The sequence below is a fragment of the Lathyrus oleraceus genome, chromosome 4 (assembly GCF_024323335.1).
Source record: "Lathyrus oleraceus cultivar Zhongwan6 chromosome 4, CAAS_Psat_ZW6_1.0, whole genome shotgun sequence".
Taxonomy (NCBI): domain Eukaryota; kingdom Viridiplantae; phylum Streptophyta; class Magnoliopsida; order Fabales; family Fabaceae; genus Lathyrus; species Lathyrus oleraceus.
In genome coordinates, this window is record NC_066582.1 from 382,151,944 (window position 1) to 382,170,038 (window position 18,095).

Genomic DNA, 18,095 nt, shown 5'->3' on the forward strand with positions numbered 1-18,095 from the left:
TCACTAATAGTGGAAACTCAACTTACACTTAGTTAAAAATTAAGTCTTGAGTTCAATGATGAAAGTACACCATTAGAGTGATTGCAAGTACTTTATTATAAATACATCTCATAGGGCAAAAGTACTCGGGGACCATAAGTAAAAGGATGGAAGGTTGAGTTTTACTCTTAATGGACATATAACAAGAATTTGCTGAGATGCATATTATGGTTGCATTTCTGATATAGTCTACCTATACGAGAATGAAGTTGGCCGCTTCATAGAGTTAAAGGGCTCGACTCTTAAATTCTCGCGAAAAGGATATGTGACACAAGGCCTTATTAAAAGTGTCAACTTTCATAAATTATGTTCGTAGTACCAAGATATCATGTGTAAATTACAAACACTTGTTCTAATGAATGGTTGGTTCAAAGCTTGTCTACCAATTCATTTGGGGATAAGTGAAAACATAATTTACTAAGTAAACACCATATTCTGAAACCATGATATTTCCAGAAATATGAGATTTAGTTATATTTTGTAAATGGTGGGGATTGTAGATGATTTCCAAAATATCATGCAAGTTGTAATTTTGTAATTTGTATATGAATTGTTATTATATTTAATGACAGTTGAGATATATGGTTCAGCGGTATGGTGTGACATAATACACTCCCTAGGCAGGGGTCTGAACCTCTGCTATGTCAATTTATAGTTAAAACTGTTTTATAACGGAAATAAAATTTATTTCAAAACTAACAGACATGTGGCTCAAACAAACGACCCCTTGCTGAAAGGGTGCAACTTTACCAACTGAACCAGTGCATTTCTTGGTAATAAATTCGTATGCCAAACAATATACACGTTAATTATACATGTGCATAAATCATTTTCAACTGGTGTTTCTCTTTATCAAATGGCTTGAACTTATCTATAAATAGAGACATTTGAGAAGCAAAATAGACACGTAAAAATAGAAATACATACAACCTTTTCTCTACCATTTCAATTATTCTAAATCATCTTTCACTTCATTAATGCATGAGTGAAGTTTGAGAAACATCATTCTCTAATCGATTATTAAAAGATACGCTTAGTGTGTGTGTGTGCAATTCACGTTAAGGAATTCAAAGTATCCTGAAGGCGAATTGATCCTAAAGGTTAGTGTGCACTACGCCAAAAACTGGAATAGACAGCGCACCTTAGAGGGCGCTTTACTACAAAAGCGCTCTTTAAAGTGAAGCGAAAAATAAGGAGCAATAGACAGCGCACTTTAGAGAGCGCTTTTGTAACAAAGCGCCCTCTAAGGTGAAGCGAAAAAATAAGGAGGAGATAGAGGGACAACAATACATGGCGCTTTTTAGAAAGCGCCCTCTAAGGTTACCCTTAGAGGGCGCTTTTAATAAAGCGTTGTTATAAGTCCATGTGCATTTCCAGCTTATAAAGCGCTTCTTGAAAGCCTTAGAGAGCGCTTTCATAAGCGCCCTCTTAGGCCCCCTTTAGAGGGCGCTTTGTTTCCACAAGCGCCCTCTAAGGTGAAACGAAAAAATAAGGAGGAGATAGAGGGACAACAATACATGGAGCTTTTTAGAAAGCGCCCTCTAAGGTTACCCTTAGAGGGCGCTTTTAATAAAGCGCTGTTATAAGTCCACGTGCATTTCCAGCTTATAAAGCGCTTCTGGAAAGCCTCAGAGAGCGCTTTCGTAAGCGCCCTCTTAGGCCCCCTTTAGAGGGCGCTTTTTTTCCACAAGCTCCCTCTAATGTCCCCTTTATAAAGGGCGCTTTATTACAAAAGCGCACTCTAAAGTGAAGAGAAAAAATAAGGAGCGAACAACTTGAATAGACAGCGCACTTTAGAGGGCGCTTTTGTAACAAAGCGCCCTCTAAAGTGAAGCGAAAAAATAATGAGGAAATGAAGGGACACCAATAGAGGACGCTTTATTGAAAGCGCCCTCTAAGGGTAACCTTAGAGGGCGCTTCTAAAAAAGCGCTCTCTATGTCCATGTACATTTCCAGTTTATAAGGCGCTTTTGGAAAGCCTTAGAGAGCGCTTAAAGCGCTCTCTAAGACCCCCTTTAGAGGGCGCTTTTGTAACAAAGTGCCCTCTAAAGTGAAGCCAAAAAAAAATGGAGGGACAACAATAGAGGGCGCTTTTGTGAAAGCGCCCTCTAAGGTTACCCTTAGAGGGCGCTTTTGAAAAAGTGCTCTCTAAGTCCATGTACATTTCCAGTTTAGAAGGCGCTTTTGGAAAGCCTTAGAGAGCGCTTTCAGAAGCGCCCTCTTAGGCCCCCTTTAGAGGGCGCTTTTTTTAAAAAAGCGCCCTCTAAGGTCCCCTTTAGTAAACATTAAAAATATAACATATACTGCATGTCTCTTTATTTTCCCTCTCTATAAGCTATTTCGTTTTCTCTCAACTGCGATTACTCTCTACTGCGATTACTCCCTCACCGTTCATTGTTCGTTCTCCCTCCCTCACCGTCATCGTCGCCGTTCGTTCTCCCTCCCTCACCGTTCACGTTCACTGCGTTATCCTCTTCCACCGTCACTGTTCACTTTCTTCTCCATCGTTACCGTCACCTTTAAGGTATTTCTCTTCTCCATCGTTACCGTTCACTTTCTTCATGTGTTTGATTATGGCATTTTCTAAACTTAGTTTTTCATTTTGTGCATTATGTTGATTAATGTTGTTTAGGGCAAACTGAGTTTTTTATTTCTGATTGAAAACTGATATATTTGAAGTGTGTTTGAGCTTGTTTTTGGAAGTTTGATGATTATGGATACAAGTTTGTTCATGTTCCAAACACCATAAGTTTGCATTGGTCTTTTGCATGCAGTAGGTGTGTGTGAGTTTGTATTCAATAATGATAAAAAAAAAGAGTTTAGATTGTTGTAACATGAGAGAAATGGAAGGTATATGAATGTGTTCACGTATTGAATCATTGTCTTACTTGGGTCTTATTGAATCATTTCTATATTACAGATAAAATGGCTAACCAAGACGATACCAATGCCGCGAATGAATCACGTAATAATGTTGAAAAAGAAATCAAACGAGGATTGACTGTTATGAAGTCAATCATTCGTGCAAGAGACAAGGGTGTAAAATTTGAAGTACATTGGAGTGCTGAAGACCAACTAATTGAGCCTAACGGTTCAATGTTGGCAAGTTACATTGGTTTCCTTGTTCGCCAACATATTCCGATTACATGTGATAATTGGAGAAGTCCGGACTTGAAGGTTGGCAAGGAAAAAATATGGTCGGAGATAAAGGTACTTACCATATATTGTTATATGTTTTTTTGTTGACTATTTGTTAACCATATATTGTTATAATATTACTTTATAATAACACACTCCATTTGTATATTTTTTAGAGATCCTTTCACATCGATGAAAGCCGGCAAAAATATTGTATTCAATTGGCCGGAAAAAGACTCCGAGGATTTCGATCCTTTTTGTGCAACAAATTTCTCAAGGATGAGGAAGGAAAATTTGTTGAAGGAGAACGGCCAATGAAGTATGCCGAGATTATTTCAGCCGATGAATGGAATAACTTTGTCGCCAAACGAAGAAACGAAAAATTCCATGTAATGTCTATTAATTATGCTATTATACAATTGTTAAGTTACTAAGTTCTAATATGCCTTAAACTTTTTATCCAGGAAGTAAGCGACATAAATAGGAAAAGGGCATCAAAACCCGTGTATCCGTACAAAAAAGGGCGTATGGGTTATGCACGGTTACAACAAAGAATTGTGAGTATATTCAAATACTATGAGCTTATACATTGTCACAATATGTTATAATTGATGATCTTATAATCTAATTCAATGTGTAGCTAGCCGAGGAGAAAAGTGACGCAACATCTCTTCCGGATCACGTATTATGGAAGGCTGCTCGGGTTGGGAAGGATGGGGCTGTCGTTGAAGCGGTCCAAAATGTTCATGACGAATGTGTAAGTATATGTAACATTATTTCTTTAATTATATCGAAAATTTTGTTAGACATATAATTCATTTTTAATCTCCTCTAATAATATTTCAGGAGACTTTATCCCAAACCGTACCTTCAACCGAGGTCCAGGATTGCAGGAGCGTACTTAGTCGAGTACTAAATGTTCCTGAGTATTCCGGTCGTGTGAGGGGTAAGGGTTTTGGTGTGACTCCGTCGTCATTTTATAAAAAAACAAAAACAAAAAATCCTACCAACAAAGAGGTGATGGAGACCTTGGCGGAGTTAAGGGCACAAGTACTCCAACTGCAAAACGAGAATGTAAGGTATAGAGAGGAAATGTGCGCTTCCGAGGCAAAAGATACTAGTGACCGAGCTAGTATCAATCATCAACCGAAATTTCCCGAGGTAATTATATATGTTATTATGAAATTAAAATAGCACTTTTTTACTTGACACATATACAAGTTAACAATAACATTTATTATTGGTTTAGGGCATTTCACCTTGTCAGCTGTATCTATCGTCACCAACTTATCGCATGGTTGGCAAGGGAAAAGTGCACAATACTTCGGGTGAATTACTTCACCATAATCCCCTCCCGGTGGGATTTATGAAAGTTTCGGTTGACCTCGTATTCGATACGGACGCCCGTCTACCATTACCTGACGTTGTTTCAGAGACAACGTTGATGCGAGATGCAGTCGGATCCTTTGTTGGTTGGCCGTCAGAGCTAATTTTCCCTGATGCCGAGGTATATATGTTCTAAATGATTATGAATATTTAGTATTCACATTTCAATTCAGCTACAATTATGATATTTAATCAATTATATGGTAATGTTAGACTCCTACAAGACCCACACATAAAGTTGGTAAAGGGATTTCAAGACGCATCGAGTCGGTTGCATCTCAAAAAGAGGTACAAATATATATACCCATTGAATTATATACGCAACGATTCTGTTGCATCACAAAAAGTCATGATTTATTTTATATGAATTTTTAGGTTCCCGGTCGAGAGTTGAAAAGCGCTGCTAAGGATATTCCAACGACGTCCGGGACAAAATCTCAAATTTTGATGCGTCTTGAGAAAATGGTGGAGGAGTCCGATATTATGCATGGGGGGGCCATTCGTACTATAAATTTTGATGAAGGTGTTTTTGGAGCTGCTCATTTCGAAATAATTGGAAAGGAGGACTTCCAACAACTTTTTGAACACACCGAATTGGGCATCGCTGTCATTCATACATACATATGGTACTCCGATCAATCTATAATTTACTTAGTTGAACAATTTATTTACACATTTCAATGAGTAGTCTAATGTTTATTATGTTTCTATTTAAGGTATATGTATGTAACATTGATGCGGGGAACTGAATTGTGTAACTGTTTCAATTTTATTGCTGCTTCCCGTATCAACGCAACGTTAATAACGAATAATTCAACATCCGTAAAGAATGATCTAGTCGATATATTCATGGCGGCCGGCGATAAGTCTACACCCAGTTTGTATTTTTTACCGTTTAATTCTGGCAACGGGTTAGATTTTCTTTCTAATAATTTCATTCTAATCTATGTATATCTTTTACGTAGAAAATTTTCATTCATCTAAATTTTTGTTTTATTTTACAGTGGTCATTGGGTGTTGGTTGCTATGGATCTTTCGAGACTAATAGTGTATTATCTCGATTCTTTATCGGGTGATTGGAGTAAATATCCGAGTATGAAGAAGACGGTTGACGCGTAAGTGAAATTCCCCTAAATAATCGTGTGTATTTGTATATTTAATTATGTCTGTCAGATTGATCTCAATATACGTTTTTATTTTGTTAGGGCAATAATAAAATTTAGATTGAAAAAGAAATACCGCAATAGGAAGGACATTACCTGGATCAGAGTTCAGGTATATATTAAGTATCTTATTTTTGCTTATAATAGTGTTTGTTTTTTTGCTTATAATAGTGTTTGTAAGAAATTAACTATATATATATTGTTTGTTTTTCTGTGTAGTGTCCTCAGCAAAATAATTCGGTCGATTGCGGATTTTTTGTAATGAGATTTATGAGAGACATCATTGCGTTGAATCGTATAGACATCCCAAAAATGGTATGGAATAATAACTTAGGGTTTATTTTAATATTATCGGATATTTCATCTAATTTGTTACTAAATCATGAATATGTTTTATTCTCTTAATTGTAGTACTTTGAGGAATACAAATCTTACTCAAGAGCTCATTTGGATGAAATCAAGGATGAATTGTGTCAATATTCATTGTTGATCAAAGAATCATATAGCTAGGTTGTATATTGTTGTACATATATGTATGGAATGTTGTTGTTGTATGCTGTTGTTGTATATATGTTGTATATTGTTGTTGTAATTTTACTAAATCATGAATATGTTGTTGTATATTTTTGATCAAAGAATCATATATTAATGTTGTATATATGGAGGATTAATGTTGTATATAAATGGATTCATGTTGTATATATCAATGGATTAATGGTGTATAACATTGGATTAAAGGATGAAATCAATATGAATTTTACACTTTTGCAGCATGCGAACAGGTTACCAATTAAATATCCACTGTTTTTCAAACATTTTTTTTTAAAATAACTAACACTTTAGAGGGCGCTTTGTCCAGAAAGCGCCCTCTAAACACTTTACATTGACAACTTTAGAGGGCGCTTTTTCCTGAAAGCGCCCTCTAAACACTTTACATTGTCAACTTTAGAGGGCGCTTTTTCCTGAAAGCGCCCTCTAAACCCTTTACATTGACAACTTTAGAGGGCGCTTATTCCTGAAAGCGCCCTCTAAACACTTTACATTGACAACTTTAGAGGGCGCTTTTTCCTGAAAGCGCCCTCTAAGGTGTCTCTTTATGGACCACTCCAGAGGGCGCTTTTTTCTTAAAGCGCACTATAATGTGGCCCTTAAAGGGCCACTTTAGACAGCGCTTTCTCCAGAAAAACAAAGCGCTGTCTTTACCTATGCCAGCGCCACTTTAGAGGGCGCTTAAAAACGCTGTTATAGGCCAAAATAAGCGCCCTCTTTTCCCTTATTTGGCGTAGTGGTGAAATTCGCACGCTTTGAAGTTTTAAGGAAAATATTCATCAACACCTTCTTTATTTAGTGTTGTTATATATTCTCAACAACCACAAAATCCAACATTTGCATCACATAATTTAAGACACGCTCTTAAATCGAAATTTTATATACGAAAGAACAACAAAAAGTTCTTTTGGGGGGGCCTATAGGGTGTTGTCAATTTCATATTTCAGTTGCGCTAACAATTGCATTAAAACATGAGGCACAACAGAAGTCAATTTCACATGCAACAATATGCAAATATTAGAAACATCACACTAACTTATTATAAAGATAAATACTTAATCAAACCACTTGAACTGACATCCTTTTTTCTTTTTGTTTTATAGAGCTACACTTTCCTTGACAAGATTAGCATCAATATCTCGAGTATTTTTGAAAATCAAGTCCATGTAACTATTTGGAGGATTGATATCCTCACTTATTTTCTCATATTCAACGGTCCATTTAGCAACAGCAGTGCCATCAGCCTTATCATTTGCTTCAAGGATGAGCTTAAAGACCTTATATTGCTTCTCAATATCCCCACCAAAGAACTTCCAGGTTATTTTTTTATTTTGTTCATCAACTTCTTCAAAACTCTCGTGACATGTGTGTACCTCACCATCTGTTGTTAGGTAATTGATACAATAGTATATCAGAAAGTTGAATATAAGAGTACTAGAAGAATATAAAGATTACTTATAAAATAGAATAATAACTATTACATTATTTTAATTTTTGTAATAATTTATTTTAGGATGCATTTGTTTTCTAAAGTAAAATAGATGGGTCATAACAACTTTTTTTGGTAGAAAGTCATAATAACTTTTTTTATTTTATATTTTGGTTGATTTAGAGCTCATCCTGTAAGTAGAGAAAACAAATAGCTAATGATCCAACTAAAACATGATTTATAATCTTTACAAATCTATGTAAAAACCTTTTGTTCTAAGATCCTATTTGAAAAATATTAACTGATAGATTATAGTTGATTATTAATATTTGATAGTTTGTAATTGATGACTAATAGTTTATAACTCATGATCGATGACGGGTATTTTATAGTTGATGATTGATAGTTTATAATTAGTATTTGATTGTTTGTAACTGATGACTAATAATTTATAGATAATGACTAATAGTAGTTAGTTTATAGTTGAGGATTGATAATTGATGATTGATAGTTGATAATTGATAAGTTAATTAAAATATACGATAAATTAGTGGTTTCAATAGCTAATAAGTGTAAAATAATCTCTCTCTCTCTCTCTCTCTCTCTCTCTCTCCTCTCTCTCTCTCTCTCTCTCTCTCTCTCTCTCTCTCTCTCTCTCTCTCTCCTCTCTCTCTCTCTCTCTCTCTCTCTCTCTCTCTCTCTCTCTCTCTCTCTCTCTCTCTCTCTCCTCTCTCTCTCTCTCTCTCTCTCTCTCTCTCTCTCTCTCTCTCTCTCTCTCTCTCTCTCTCTCTCTCTCTCTCTCTCTCTCTCTCTCTCTCTCTCTCTCTCTCTCTCTCTCTCTCTCTCTCTCTCTATATATATATATCTCTATATATATATATATATATATATATATATATATATATATATATATATATATATATATATATATATTATATATATATATATATATATATATATATATATATATATATATTCTTTTATTTCTATTGCACTCTTTTTCTCTTTGTTATCCACAAAGAGTATTATACCAGTGCATAAACATATCATATAAGATATTCATCAAACACAATAAAATACATAAAATTGTCAGATATTTGTTTTGTATTGTTTTAAAATGTCATGTATATTTATGTTTAGCATTTGTTGTTTCGTGAATCAAATGCTTCTTTATAGTGTTTGCACATATATAATTCATAACACTTTCTTACATATATTGGTTTTGTAATGTCATATGTTGCAAAATTATTAACTTTGGAAAAGAATTCGTCAAATTCATATTGCAGACCGAAGGGAGTTTCAACTTTAACATTTATTCTTGTGTAATCTTTTGTTTCAACTTTTGTTCTGTTAGATGTAATTCATTGTTTTATAAAAAGTTAGCATTCGACTATGTCAAAGTAGCAAGTCAAAATAGTAGGAGTCAGTTGTATTCGACAGAGTCGAATTCAGAATATAATTGTAACGTCGAAGTGTAATTTATAGTTTTATATTTTTCACTTTGTATGCTTTGGGTCTGAACTTTAGTTTCCTGTAAAAAAAAAAGCATTGTCTGATGTAAAAACGTGGCACAATAAGGATTCCGATTTTCAAAAATTCATTTTATAGTTTTTCTCTCTTTTCTCTCTTCTTATTCTTCTCTCATCTTTATTGAAAATCCTAGTGGTTCCAACAAATTGGTATCAAGAATCGCGATTGTGATTCAGAAGAATCCGTAATGGTAAATGGAATAAAAATATCAACGCATTTTCTAGAAAATCTACTGGTTTTAAAAGGTGAGACCTAGGAACGGTCGGTAGAGCAAATGAAGGTCATCTTCAGATTTCAAAATGTATATGAAATCTTGAATGATGAAGTCCGACATTGAAAGCGAATGTAGATGATGTTCAAAAAGCTGCGCAGAAGAATCCTTGAGGTGTCTTTGTAATACTAGGCTATATACATGTCAAAGTGTCGGACTGTTGAGCAGATTCATGGAGAAACCCCAAGAATATCATCTCATTGCATTCAAGAGAGTGCTAAGATACATCAAAGGTATGATTGATCATGGTGTGTTGATGCCAATACAGAAGAAGACCAGCACAGATGGAAAGGTATATCGATACATTTATTTAGATTTTTGTGGAGATCAAGACGAAAAGAAGAGTACTACATACTACATATTCATGGTCGAAGATGCTCCAATCTCATTGAGCTCAAGGTAGCAAAACATTATGGCTTTGTCATCTTGTGAATCTAAGTACGTGGTTGCATCATATGCAACATATCAAGCATCATGGATAGATATGTTGCTTGAAGAGCTCAAAATAATGGACCTAGGAAAATGAAGTTGTTTGTCGATAATAAGTTAGCTATCAACCTGGCGAATTATTCAGGGTGTCATAGTCGAAGTTAACATATGGAAATAAGGTATTATTTTCTTAGGGATCGAGTTAATAAAGGAAAGTTTAAACCTGAGCATTGCAAGATATAATGGAAACTAGTTGGTATACTCACCAAACTCCTAAAGAAAGTCAGGTTCGATGAGTTGAAGAAAAGCATTAGGATAAGAAGTCTGGATAAGATGAATTAGGTGGTGTGGTAGTTGTAATTCATAGTTTTGTAGAAACCTAGCTTTCGACTGTTTCGAAGTAGTAGGAGTTAGCTATATTCGACAGAGTTGAATACATCATATAGTTGTTACGTCGAAATCTAACTTGTAGTTTTATATTTTGTACTTTGTAAGTTTTGGATTTGAGCTTTAATTGCCTATATAAAGGACATGATATGATGTAAAAACTTGACTCAATGAGAATTCTGCTTTTCACAAATTCAATTTATAATTTTTTTTCTTTTCTCTCTTTTTCTTCTCTCATCTTTCTTAAAAACTCTAATTGTTTCAAATGCCCCCCTTCTGTTATAAAAATAAATCATAATTTTTATATTTTATAAATATGTAAAAAAAAATTTCACTTTTATTTAATACTCCCTCCATTTTTTATTATAAGTCGTTTTTTTACTTTTCACACGTATTAAAACATGTAATAATAGTGGTATAAAAAAGAAAAATTATAAAGGGCTTTACAAAATTGTCATTTATAATGGTATTGAAAAGACAAATTAAAATAATTGAAAAGAGATAATAATAAATAGTTAAGGATATAATAAAAAAAAATATTAATGATTTATTGATATTATAAAATAATTTATATTATGTTCCAAAATAAATCGAGAGATACAATAAAGAAAAACAGAGATAGTAACTTTTAAACATATTAGGTAAATAAACTAATGATGAGCATATATGTAAACTTAATAATTACCTATGACATATGTCCAGTGTTTAACCGTATCGAAATGATGCCAGTCTTCACCTTCATGCAGCTTCGTATGATGAATTCCTTCACAATGATTTTGCACTTCGTGAAGTTCTGTTGCAAACAGTTTGAAGAACTTGTCAGCAGGTGTTTTGATGCCAAGTTCTGTAATGATTTTGCCAGTTAGAACCATTTTTGAAAAGAAATATAAAAAAGAAGAAGAAGGGTTGATATGATGAGTGTATGCAACCATGTGTCTTAAATAGAAATTTGATTACATAATTGTTAGGTGTCAAATTCAAGTACATTAATTTTTTTGTCCCAACATGTGTGGATATTGTCCAGCCAAAGACATATATGTCTATTTAATGACGCGTTTTCTTTTAATAACTATGCTATATATTACGGATTTGCATCATATATCTCGATATCTATCAATCTTGAATTTTAAATACCTAAAGAAAAGTTCTAATGTATGACAATGTGAGAAGTTTTATACAATAGTTCATAAGAATATTTATACTTTAGAAAATGACTAGAAAGCCTATTAATAATGTGGATAATATGTTAAAAATGCTAAAATGCCACAAATTTATAGGACATCTAACAATATTTAAGATATGTTGATGCCACCTTTCATCACAGTATTTTTGAACAATAATCTATTTAAAAACAAAAAAGCAATTTAAGGGTAGGAACTCTGATCAATCATCATATCTAAAAAAAACTTTAATGTTGTAAAAATCCGATTTTCTAGGTAACAAACATAATTTATAATCTATAACTCATTTTGTTTTGAAAACCATAATTCAATTAAATCTAGTATAATCATCTACAAGATTATAAATTATTTATGGACCATAATAGAAGTTGTAGATAAATGTCCCCACAAATTAATATGCAAATTTTCAAAAGGAGCATATGAAACACTGACTAGAAAAAAAAAATGTATCTTTTTCTTAGCAAAGTGACAAGAGTGACTTGATGGTATATAATTTTTACAAGGTTCTGCACCAATCCTCTTCGGAGACTAGTTGTACCAATAGTTTCCTTCAAATGATTCTGCAAAATTTGACAAAATTAAAAGTGAAATTTAGATGACAATTATTACTATATTATAATTTGATTACATATCAAATTAAAGGCTCGTTTGTTTTTATTTTAAAAAATATAATTTTCATAGGGTAATATGATTTTCTATAAAAAAATGTATAAAAAATATTTTCGGTTTAAATGAAAATTTGATTGGAATTTTTATTTTTAAAACATTATTTAAAATACTTTTTTATTTTATTGAATTTTGTTTAAATGTAATTTTTTTTTAAAATCTCTTAATTTTAAAACTATTTCAAATAATTTTTTTAATAAAAATTATTTTAGATATTCGTTATTGATTTGTTATCCCTTGATCCCCTAAGCCCAGTTGTCATTGGCATTGATTTTAAAATTCAATTGTCATTCGTACATCCTTGAGTTCCAATTGTCATTGGTATTGTTTCGAAGTCCAATTATCATTGGTGACGCCTTTAAAGTCCATTTGTCACTGGCATCATCCTTTAAACCCAATTATCATTAGTATTGTTTCAAAGTCCAACTGTTATTGGCACTCATTGTCTATCATTTTATTGTTATTGGTATTCAAAGTCCAATTATTATTGACACAATTAAAAGTCCAGTTGTCACTGGCACCTTTGGTTAAACCCCAATTGTTATTGGCAATCAAGGTTTGGTTGTTACCAGCATGCATATTTTAAATCCAGTTATAACTGGTACTTCTCTTCAAAGTCCAATTGTCATTGGCACCCAAAGTCCAGTTGTCACTAGCACCATTTTTCAAGCCTTGTTGTTACAATCTTTGCTTTCGAAGTCCAATTGATATTGGCACATTATGTTGAAATTCAATTGTAATTGGTACTCTAAGTCCAGTTGTCACTAGCATCTTTTGTTCAGTCTGATTGTTATCAGCATATGTCTTTCAAATCCAGTTGTAACTGGTATCTCTTTAAAGTTTGGTCGTCGCTAGCAACTTTTGTAAAGTTCAGTTATTACTGGCATCCCCTACAGAATCTAATTGTAATTGGTATCTTAAGTCCAGTTGTAATTGGCATCCTGTTTTAAAATTTATTTTTAAATGGTACCTTAAGTCTAGTTGTCACCAGCATTGTTTGCAAGTCCAATTGTTATTGCCATTACTTGTTAAGTCCAGTTGTTACTGGTATCTTTTCAAGTCCAATTGTAACTGACACTCTGTTTTAAAATCCGATTGTAATTGGTTTCTTAAGTCTGGTTGTCACCGGCATTGTTTAAATTCCAATGATTATTGGCACCCTTGAAGCCAGTTGTAACTGGAACCAATCCGTTAGAAGCTGGTTGTAACCAATGCTTATGGTCTAAGTCCAACAGTTGTTGGCACCTACAAAGAGTTTTATATTGTGTTTGCCTTGATGTTTCCTACAAAGTCATGTATGACTCTTTATTCTAAGGAATTACCATATTTGTGGATGTCATTCTTGTTAGTAGACTCTGACTTTTTGTCTTGATTGATTGTTTTGTAAATAATCATCATGGCCTTTTCGTGGATGTTTTTCTTGTCATAAAACTCCTGAGTTCTATCTTGGACGATTTCTTTATGAAAAATCTCCATGTTGTTTTTTATGTGGATGACTTTCTTGAAAGAAAGCTCCCGACTTTGACCTAATCTTGAATTCTTGTTAGGAATCTTTTTGTTTGATTAGATGTTTTTTCTTGTCAGAAAACTCTCGAGTTTTGTTTTGAGTGGATTTCTTTGTAAAGAATCTTCATGTTTCTTTGTGTTGATGTTTTTCTTGTAAGAAAACTCTTAGTTTTGCCTGTGTATATTCCTTGTTAGGGATTTCCTTGATGTTCGATTGGATGCTTTTCTTGTTGGAAAGCTCCATATCTTTGTGTAGGATGATTTTATTGTCATAATCTCCATCTTTTACAGTTTCTTGTATTCTAAAGTGATGTTTGTCAACTTTTACTTTAATTACTCCCTAGTGTGTGTCTGTTCTCCAGCAGGATTGTTATCTCCAGCGGGTTGTTTTACCCTTATTATTGTTTCCTATGGGCCACCAGTATCTTATGCCCATCATTCCCCACAGATATGTTTGTCTTGCATGAAATATATTGTTTAGGGTTCATCATATCCCTAGCAGTTCAAAATCAACCAAAAAGAGAGTTCCACATCCATGCATATTGTATCATATCATATCATATCATTTGCATTTCAGGATCAAAATTCGGGTCTTCTTAGTATTTAATCATCTCCCACTATGATCATATGAAAAGTGTCACATTTCATATTCTCTGGTTGAAAATACTTAAATAGGGACAATTGTCACACCTAAATTTTCATTATGAATCATCGGTTCAATACATTCATCATAGCTATTTCATCTCTGCATAACATAATATGTTTTTCATACCGCATAGTACCTAAAATATCAGTCAAAATAAAATTTTGGATCTATACGCGGACAGGTTGAATCAATTTTCAAGTGTGCGTCGAAATAACGGGAAAAAAATTCAAAATCAAACTTACAGACATCAACTTTATTAATTAACTTTTTGGATCTACACGCAGACAGGTTGAATCAACTTTCAAGTGTGCGTCGAAATAATGGGAAAAACATTCAAAATCAATTTATTTTTCGGCTAACTTTTTGGTTACATTTTAATCCGTCTGAGCATTTTAAGCATCCGTTTTCCATTTCAAAATTTGACAAAAACCTATATGTTTTCGAGAGGTTTATTTCACATCAATTATTGTGGTTTAGTCCTTTTATTTTTTCGGGTTTTTTGCGCTCAACTTTTTTTCATTTTGAGTCCGTTTATTTTTATTTTTTAGTCAAAGTATTAAGAAAAAATAAATGGAAGCAAATATTTAATCTAAGTGATTTTATTTGCTTTGATTGAAAAAATAGTGAATTTTATCTTCTAATTTTTAAAAATCTTTTTCTTAACACCTAAATTATCTGAGGGGTGTTCTTGGAATAAACTAATATTTTAACCCTATTCTTACAATATATATTGCTTCATTGGCTAATGAAAGGGGGATCGATACACAAAAACTAAACAAAAAATGGCATTTTCCAAAAATAACCCAATCTTATTAATATTTATTTAAACTGTTTTAATTAAATTAAATAATTATATTATATTATATTTAATTTAAGTAACTGTCAATTCTCATTTATTTAATTAAATCATATTTAATCAAATAAATTATATATGTGATCATGTGTTAAACAATTTAAATACTATTAACACGTAATTTAATCAAATCTTATTTAATTTAATCGTCCATTCCGCTATCAATACTTTATGCATATAGGTCGCTCAAGTCCCTCAATATGATTTGCAGAACTCTCAACAATCATCTTTATGGTTACCTTGTTACAAACAATATTTGATTAGTAATAAAGCGCTCGACTCCTATCTAGGATCCATAGTGGTTTCAAATCGAAGGGTGGTATAATCCATTATCACTATGAGAAAAACCAACGAAACTTACATAACATACTACTTAGTATTCTCATGGTGGGTCAATCATTACAAATATTACTCTTAATATTTATACCTATGTGAAGACTTGATATCCCATATCCATGATCTGTGAGATACACTCATCACTCTACTTACATAATAGATTTTATGCATCATTATTGACGTATACGTTGGAAAAAGTTTGGTTCTACAACTATCCTTGAGTTTTGATGATAATAAAGTGTAGAGAACAAGTTTGTATTCTAACAATCCTTGAGTATTCTAACTATTCAGAGACTTTAGTGCAATTCAAGTCAATTCACTGTCAAGTCTGTAGCTAGCCTTGTGACTCACCATCTCAAGTTCCTCTTGGTTTAAACACCACCATCTGCTTTCCTTTATTTGGGTTAATCACCTTCATAGTTCACACCCTTTTCTTGGTTTTGACACCATCTTTTATCTTTCTGTTCTTGGTTATGACACCACAACTTTGTTTAATCACCTTCATGGTTCACACCCATTTTTTTGGTTTTGACACCACCTTTTATCTTTCTGTTCTTGGTTATGACACCATAATTTGGGTTAATAACTTTCATGGTTAACACCTCTTTCTTGGTTTTGACACCACTTTTATCTTTCTGTTCTTGGTTATGACACCAAAATTTGGGTTAATCACCTTCATGGTTCACACCTTTTTCTTGGTTTTGGCACCACCTTTTATCTTCCTGTTCTTGGTTATGACACCACAATTTGGGTTAATCACCTTCATGGTTAACACCTCTTTCTTGGTTTTGACACCACTTTTATCTTTATGTTCTTGGCTTAAACACCATCATTTGCTTTCCTTTTTGGGTTAATCACCTTCGTGGTTCACACCATTTTCTTGGTTTTGACACCACTTTTATCTTTCTTTCTTGGTTATGACACCATAATTTGGGTTATTCACCTTCATGGTTAACACCCTTTTCTTGGTTTTGACATCATTTTATCTTTTTTTTCTTGGTTATCACATCACAATTTGGGTTAATCACCTTCATGGTTAACACCCTTTTCTTGGTTTTGACACCACTTTTATATTTCTGTTCTTGGTTTTGACACCACAATTTAGGGTTAATCATCTTCATGGTTAACACACATTTCATGGTTTTGACACCATTTCTCTAATTCTTCTTTTTTCGCCTTAGTTTAAACATCGCTTCATCTAGTTTCTAGCCTTTTTCGGTTTAAAGATCACCCCCGATCTTTCTTTCTTTCAGTCTTACTGCTCCGAATTATGGAGCTCTGACTTCCTTATTGAACTACGACGATACGTAGACAAGAGGATGTGAAACCTTAGCGAGTACTTTTCTTTCTTTTCCCTCTTTCTTTTTCTGGTTCCACAAACTACGAGGCTCTGACTTTCCCATTGCACTATGAGAATACATAGGCATGAGGGCCTCAATCCTCCTCTAGCACACTCTCTCTCTCTAATCCATTTTTTGTTTTACAGGTATACGAAGATAGTAACACTCATCCAAGAAAAGAGAAATCAAACCGGTTGCCATGGAGTACCAAGGATGTGAGGGGTGCTAATATCTTCCCCTTGCATGACCGACTTCCTTAACCGTTTCTCTTTTCCCTTGGGTTTTATCGATATTTTCACTTCCCTCTTTTGGGATAAATAAATTTCGGTGGCGACTCTATTGCATGTTCGATCATGCGATGCGTTCGGGTATATTTCGGCTAGCTTCAGCTGGCGACTTTACTGGGGACTACAACCTAGTTGCAAGAAGGAGTCAAGCCTAGTTTTATTTACTTTCTTGTTTGCGTGGGTGTTTATTTTCATGTTTTGCTTACTTTTATCATCGTGTTTGTTTATTGCATTTACTTTATTCCTTTAGATATTCATTTGCTAACCCATTATGGATATCTATATTTTGTTGTTGTTGGGTTGGCCTGATGTTACTTGAAAGAAGCTTTATACTCGAACTTGAGTACACACACATGATAAGCTCGTGGATAGTCATGTTGACATGCGTTTTGTGCATTGGGTTGGCACGAGACCCACACCCAGACTAGATTCACTTAGGAATACTTTTTCCCTGTAAGAATTCACTACGGCAAAGTATTTTCACTTGTATCCATGACTCTGAGAAGCCTTATGGGGATTACGTTTGGAGACTAGTACACACTTATGAGTGGGATATTGGGTTTTGCAGGAAACCAAGCTCCTACATACCCTGGTTGTCATGTGACGTCGAACCTTTGAACGTACATCAATCAGAATGTTCAGATTATCCAGAATGTGCCATGATGTTGCATATCATTTGCATATCATAAATCATCATTACATCAAATAACTCTTTTGCATATGCATTTACACGGAATCCGAAAGCCTAGTTTGTTGTCGAGTACTTAGAGATAGCATGAATCCTGGCAGAAGAGGTGTGTTCAGTTACAAGTTTATGGAACCACAATTGAAGACTTTGAAGGGATGGGATCTCGTCTGGTTCTGGATCGCAGAGAAGTTTTTAAGAAGGCATATTGGAACCTTATAGGTATTCTCAAAACTGAAGTGAACACTATAACATTCCATACTCTTGTGTATTT

The 18,095-nt window shown here is 33.7% G+C and overlaps 1 protein-coding gene across 1 annotated transcript; it reads right to left on the minus strand.

Moving 5' to 3' along the window:
• Positions 1–7,048: 7,048 nt before the first annotated feature.
• LOC127075568 (MLP-like protein 28) lies at positions 7,049–11,286 on the minus strand. The gene is made up of 2 exons (XM_051017030.1): positions 11,007–11,286; positions 7,049–7,656 (listed from the first exon to the last, which is right to left on the minus strand). Exons 1-2 carry the CDS (start codon positions 11,251–11,253, stop codon positions 7,373–7,375), a joined length of 531 nt encoding a protein of 176 aa, XP_050872987.1. The 5' UTR covers positions 11,254–11,286; the 3' UTR covers positions 7,049–7,372.
• Between the last annotated feature and the right edge of the window lie 6,809 nt (positions 11,287–18,095).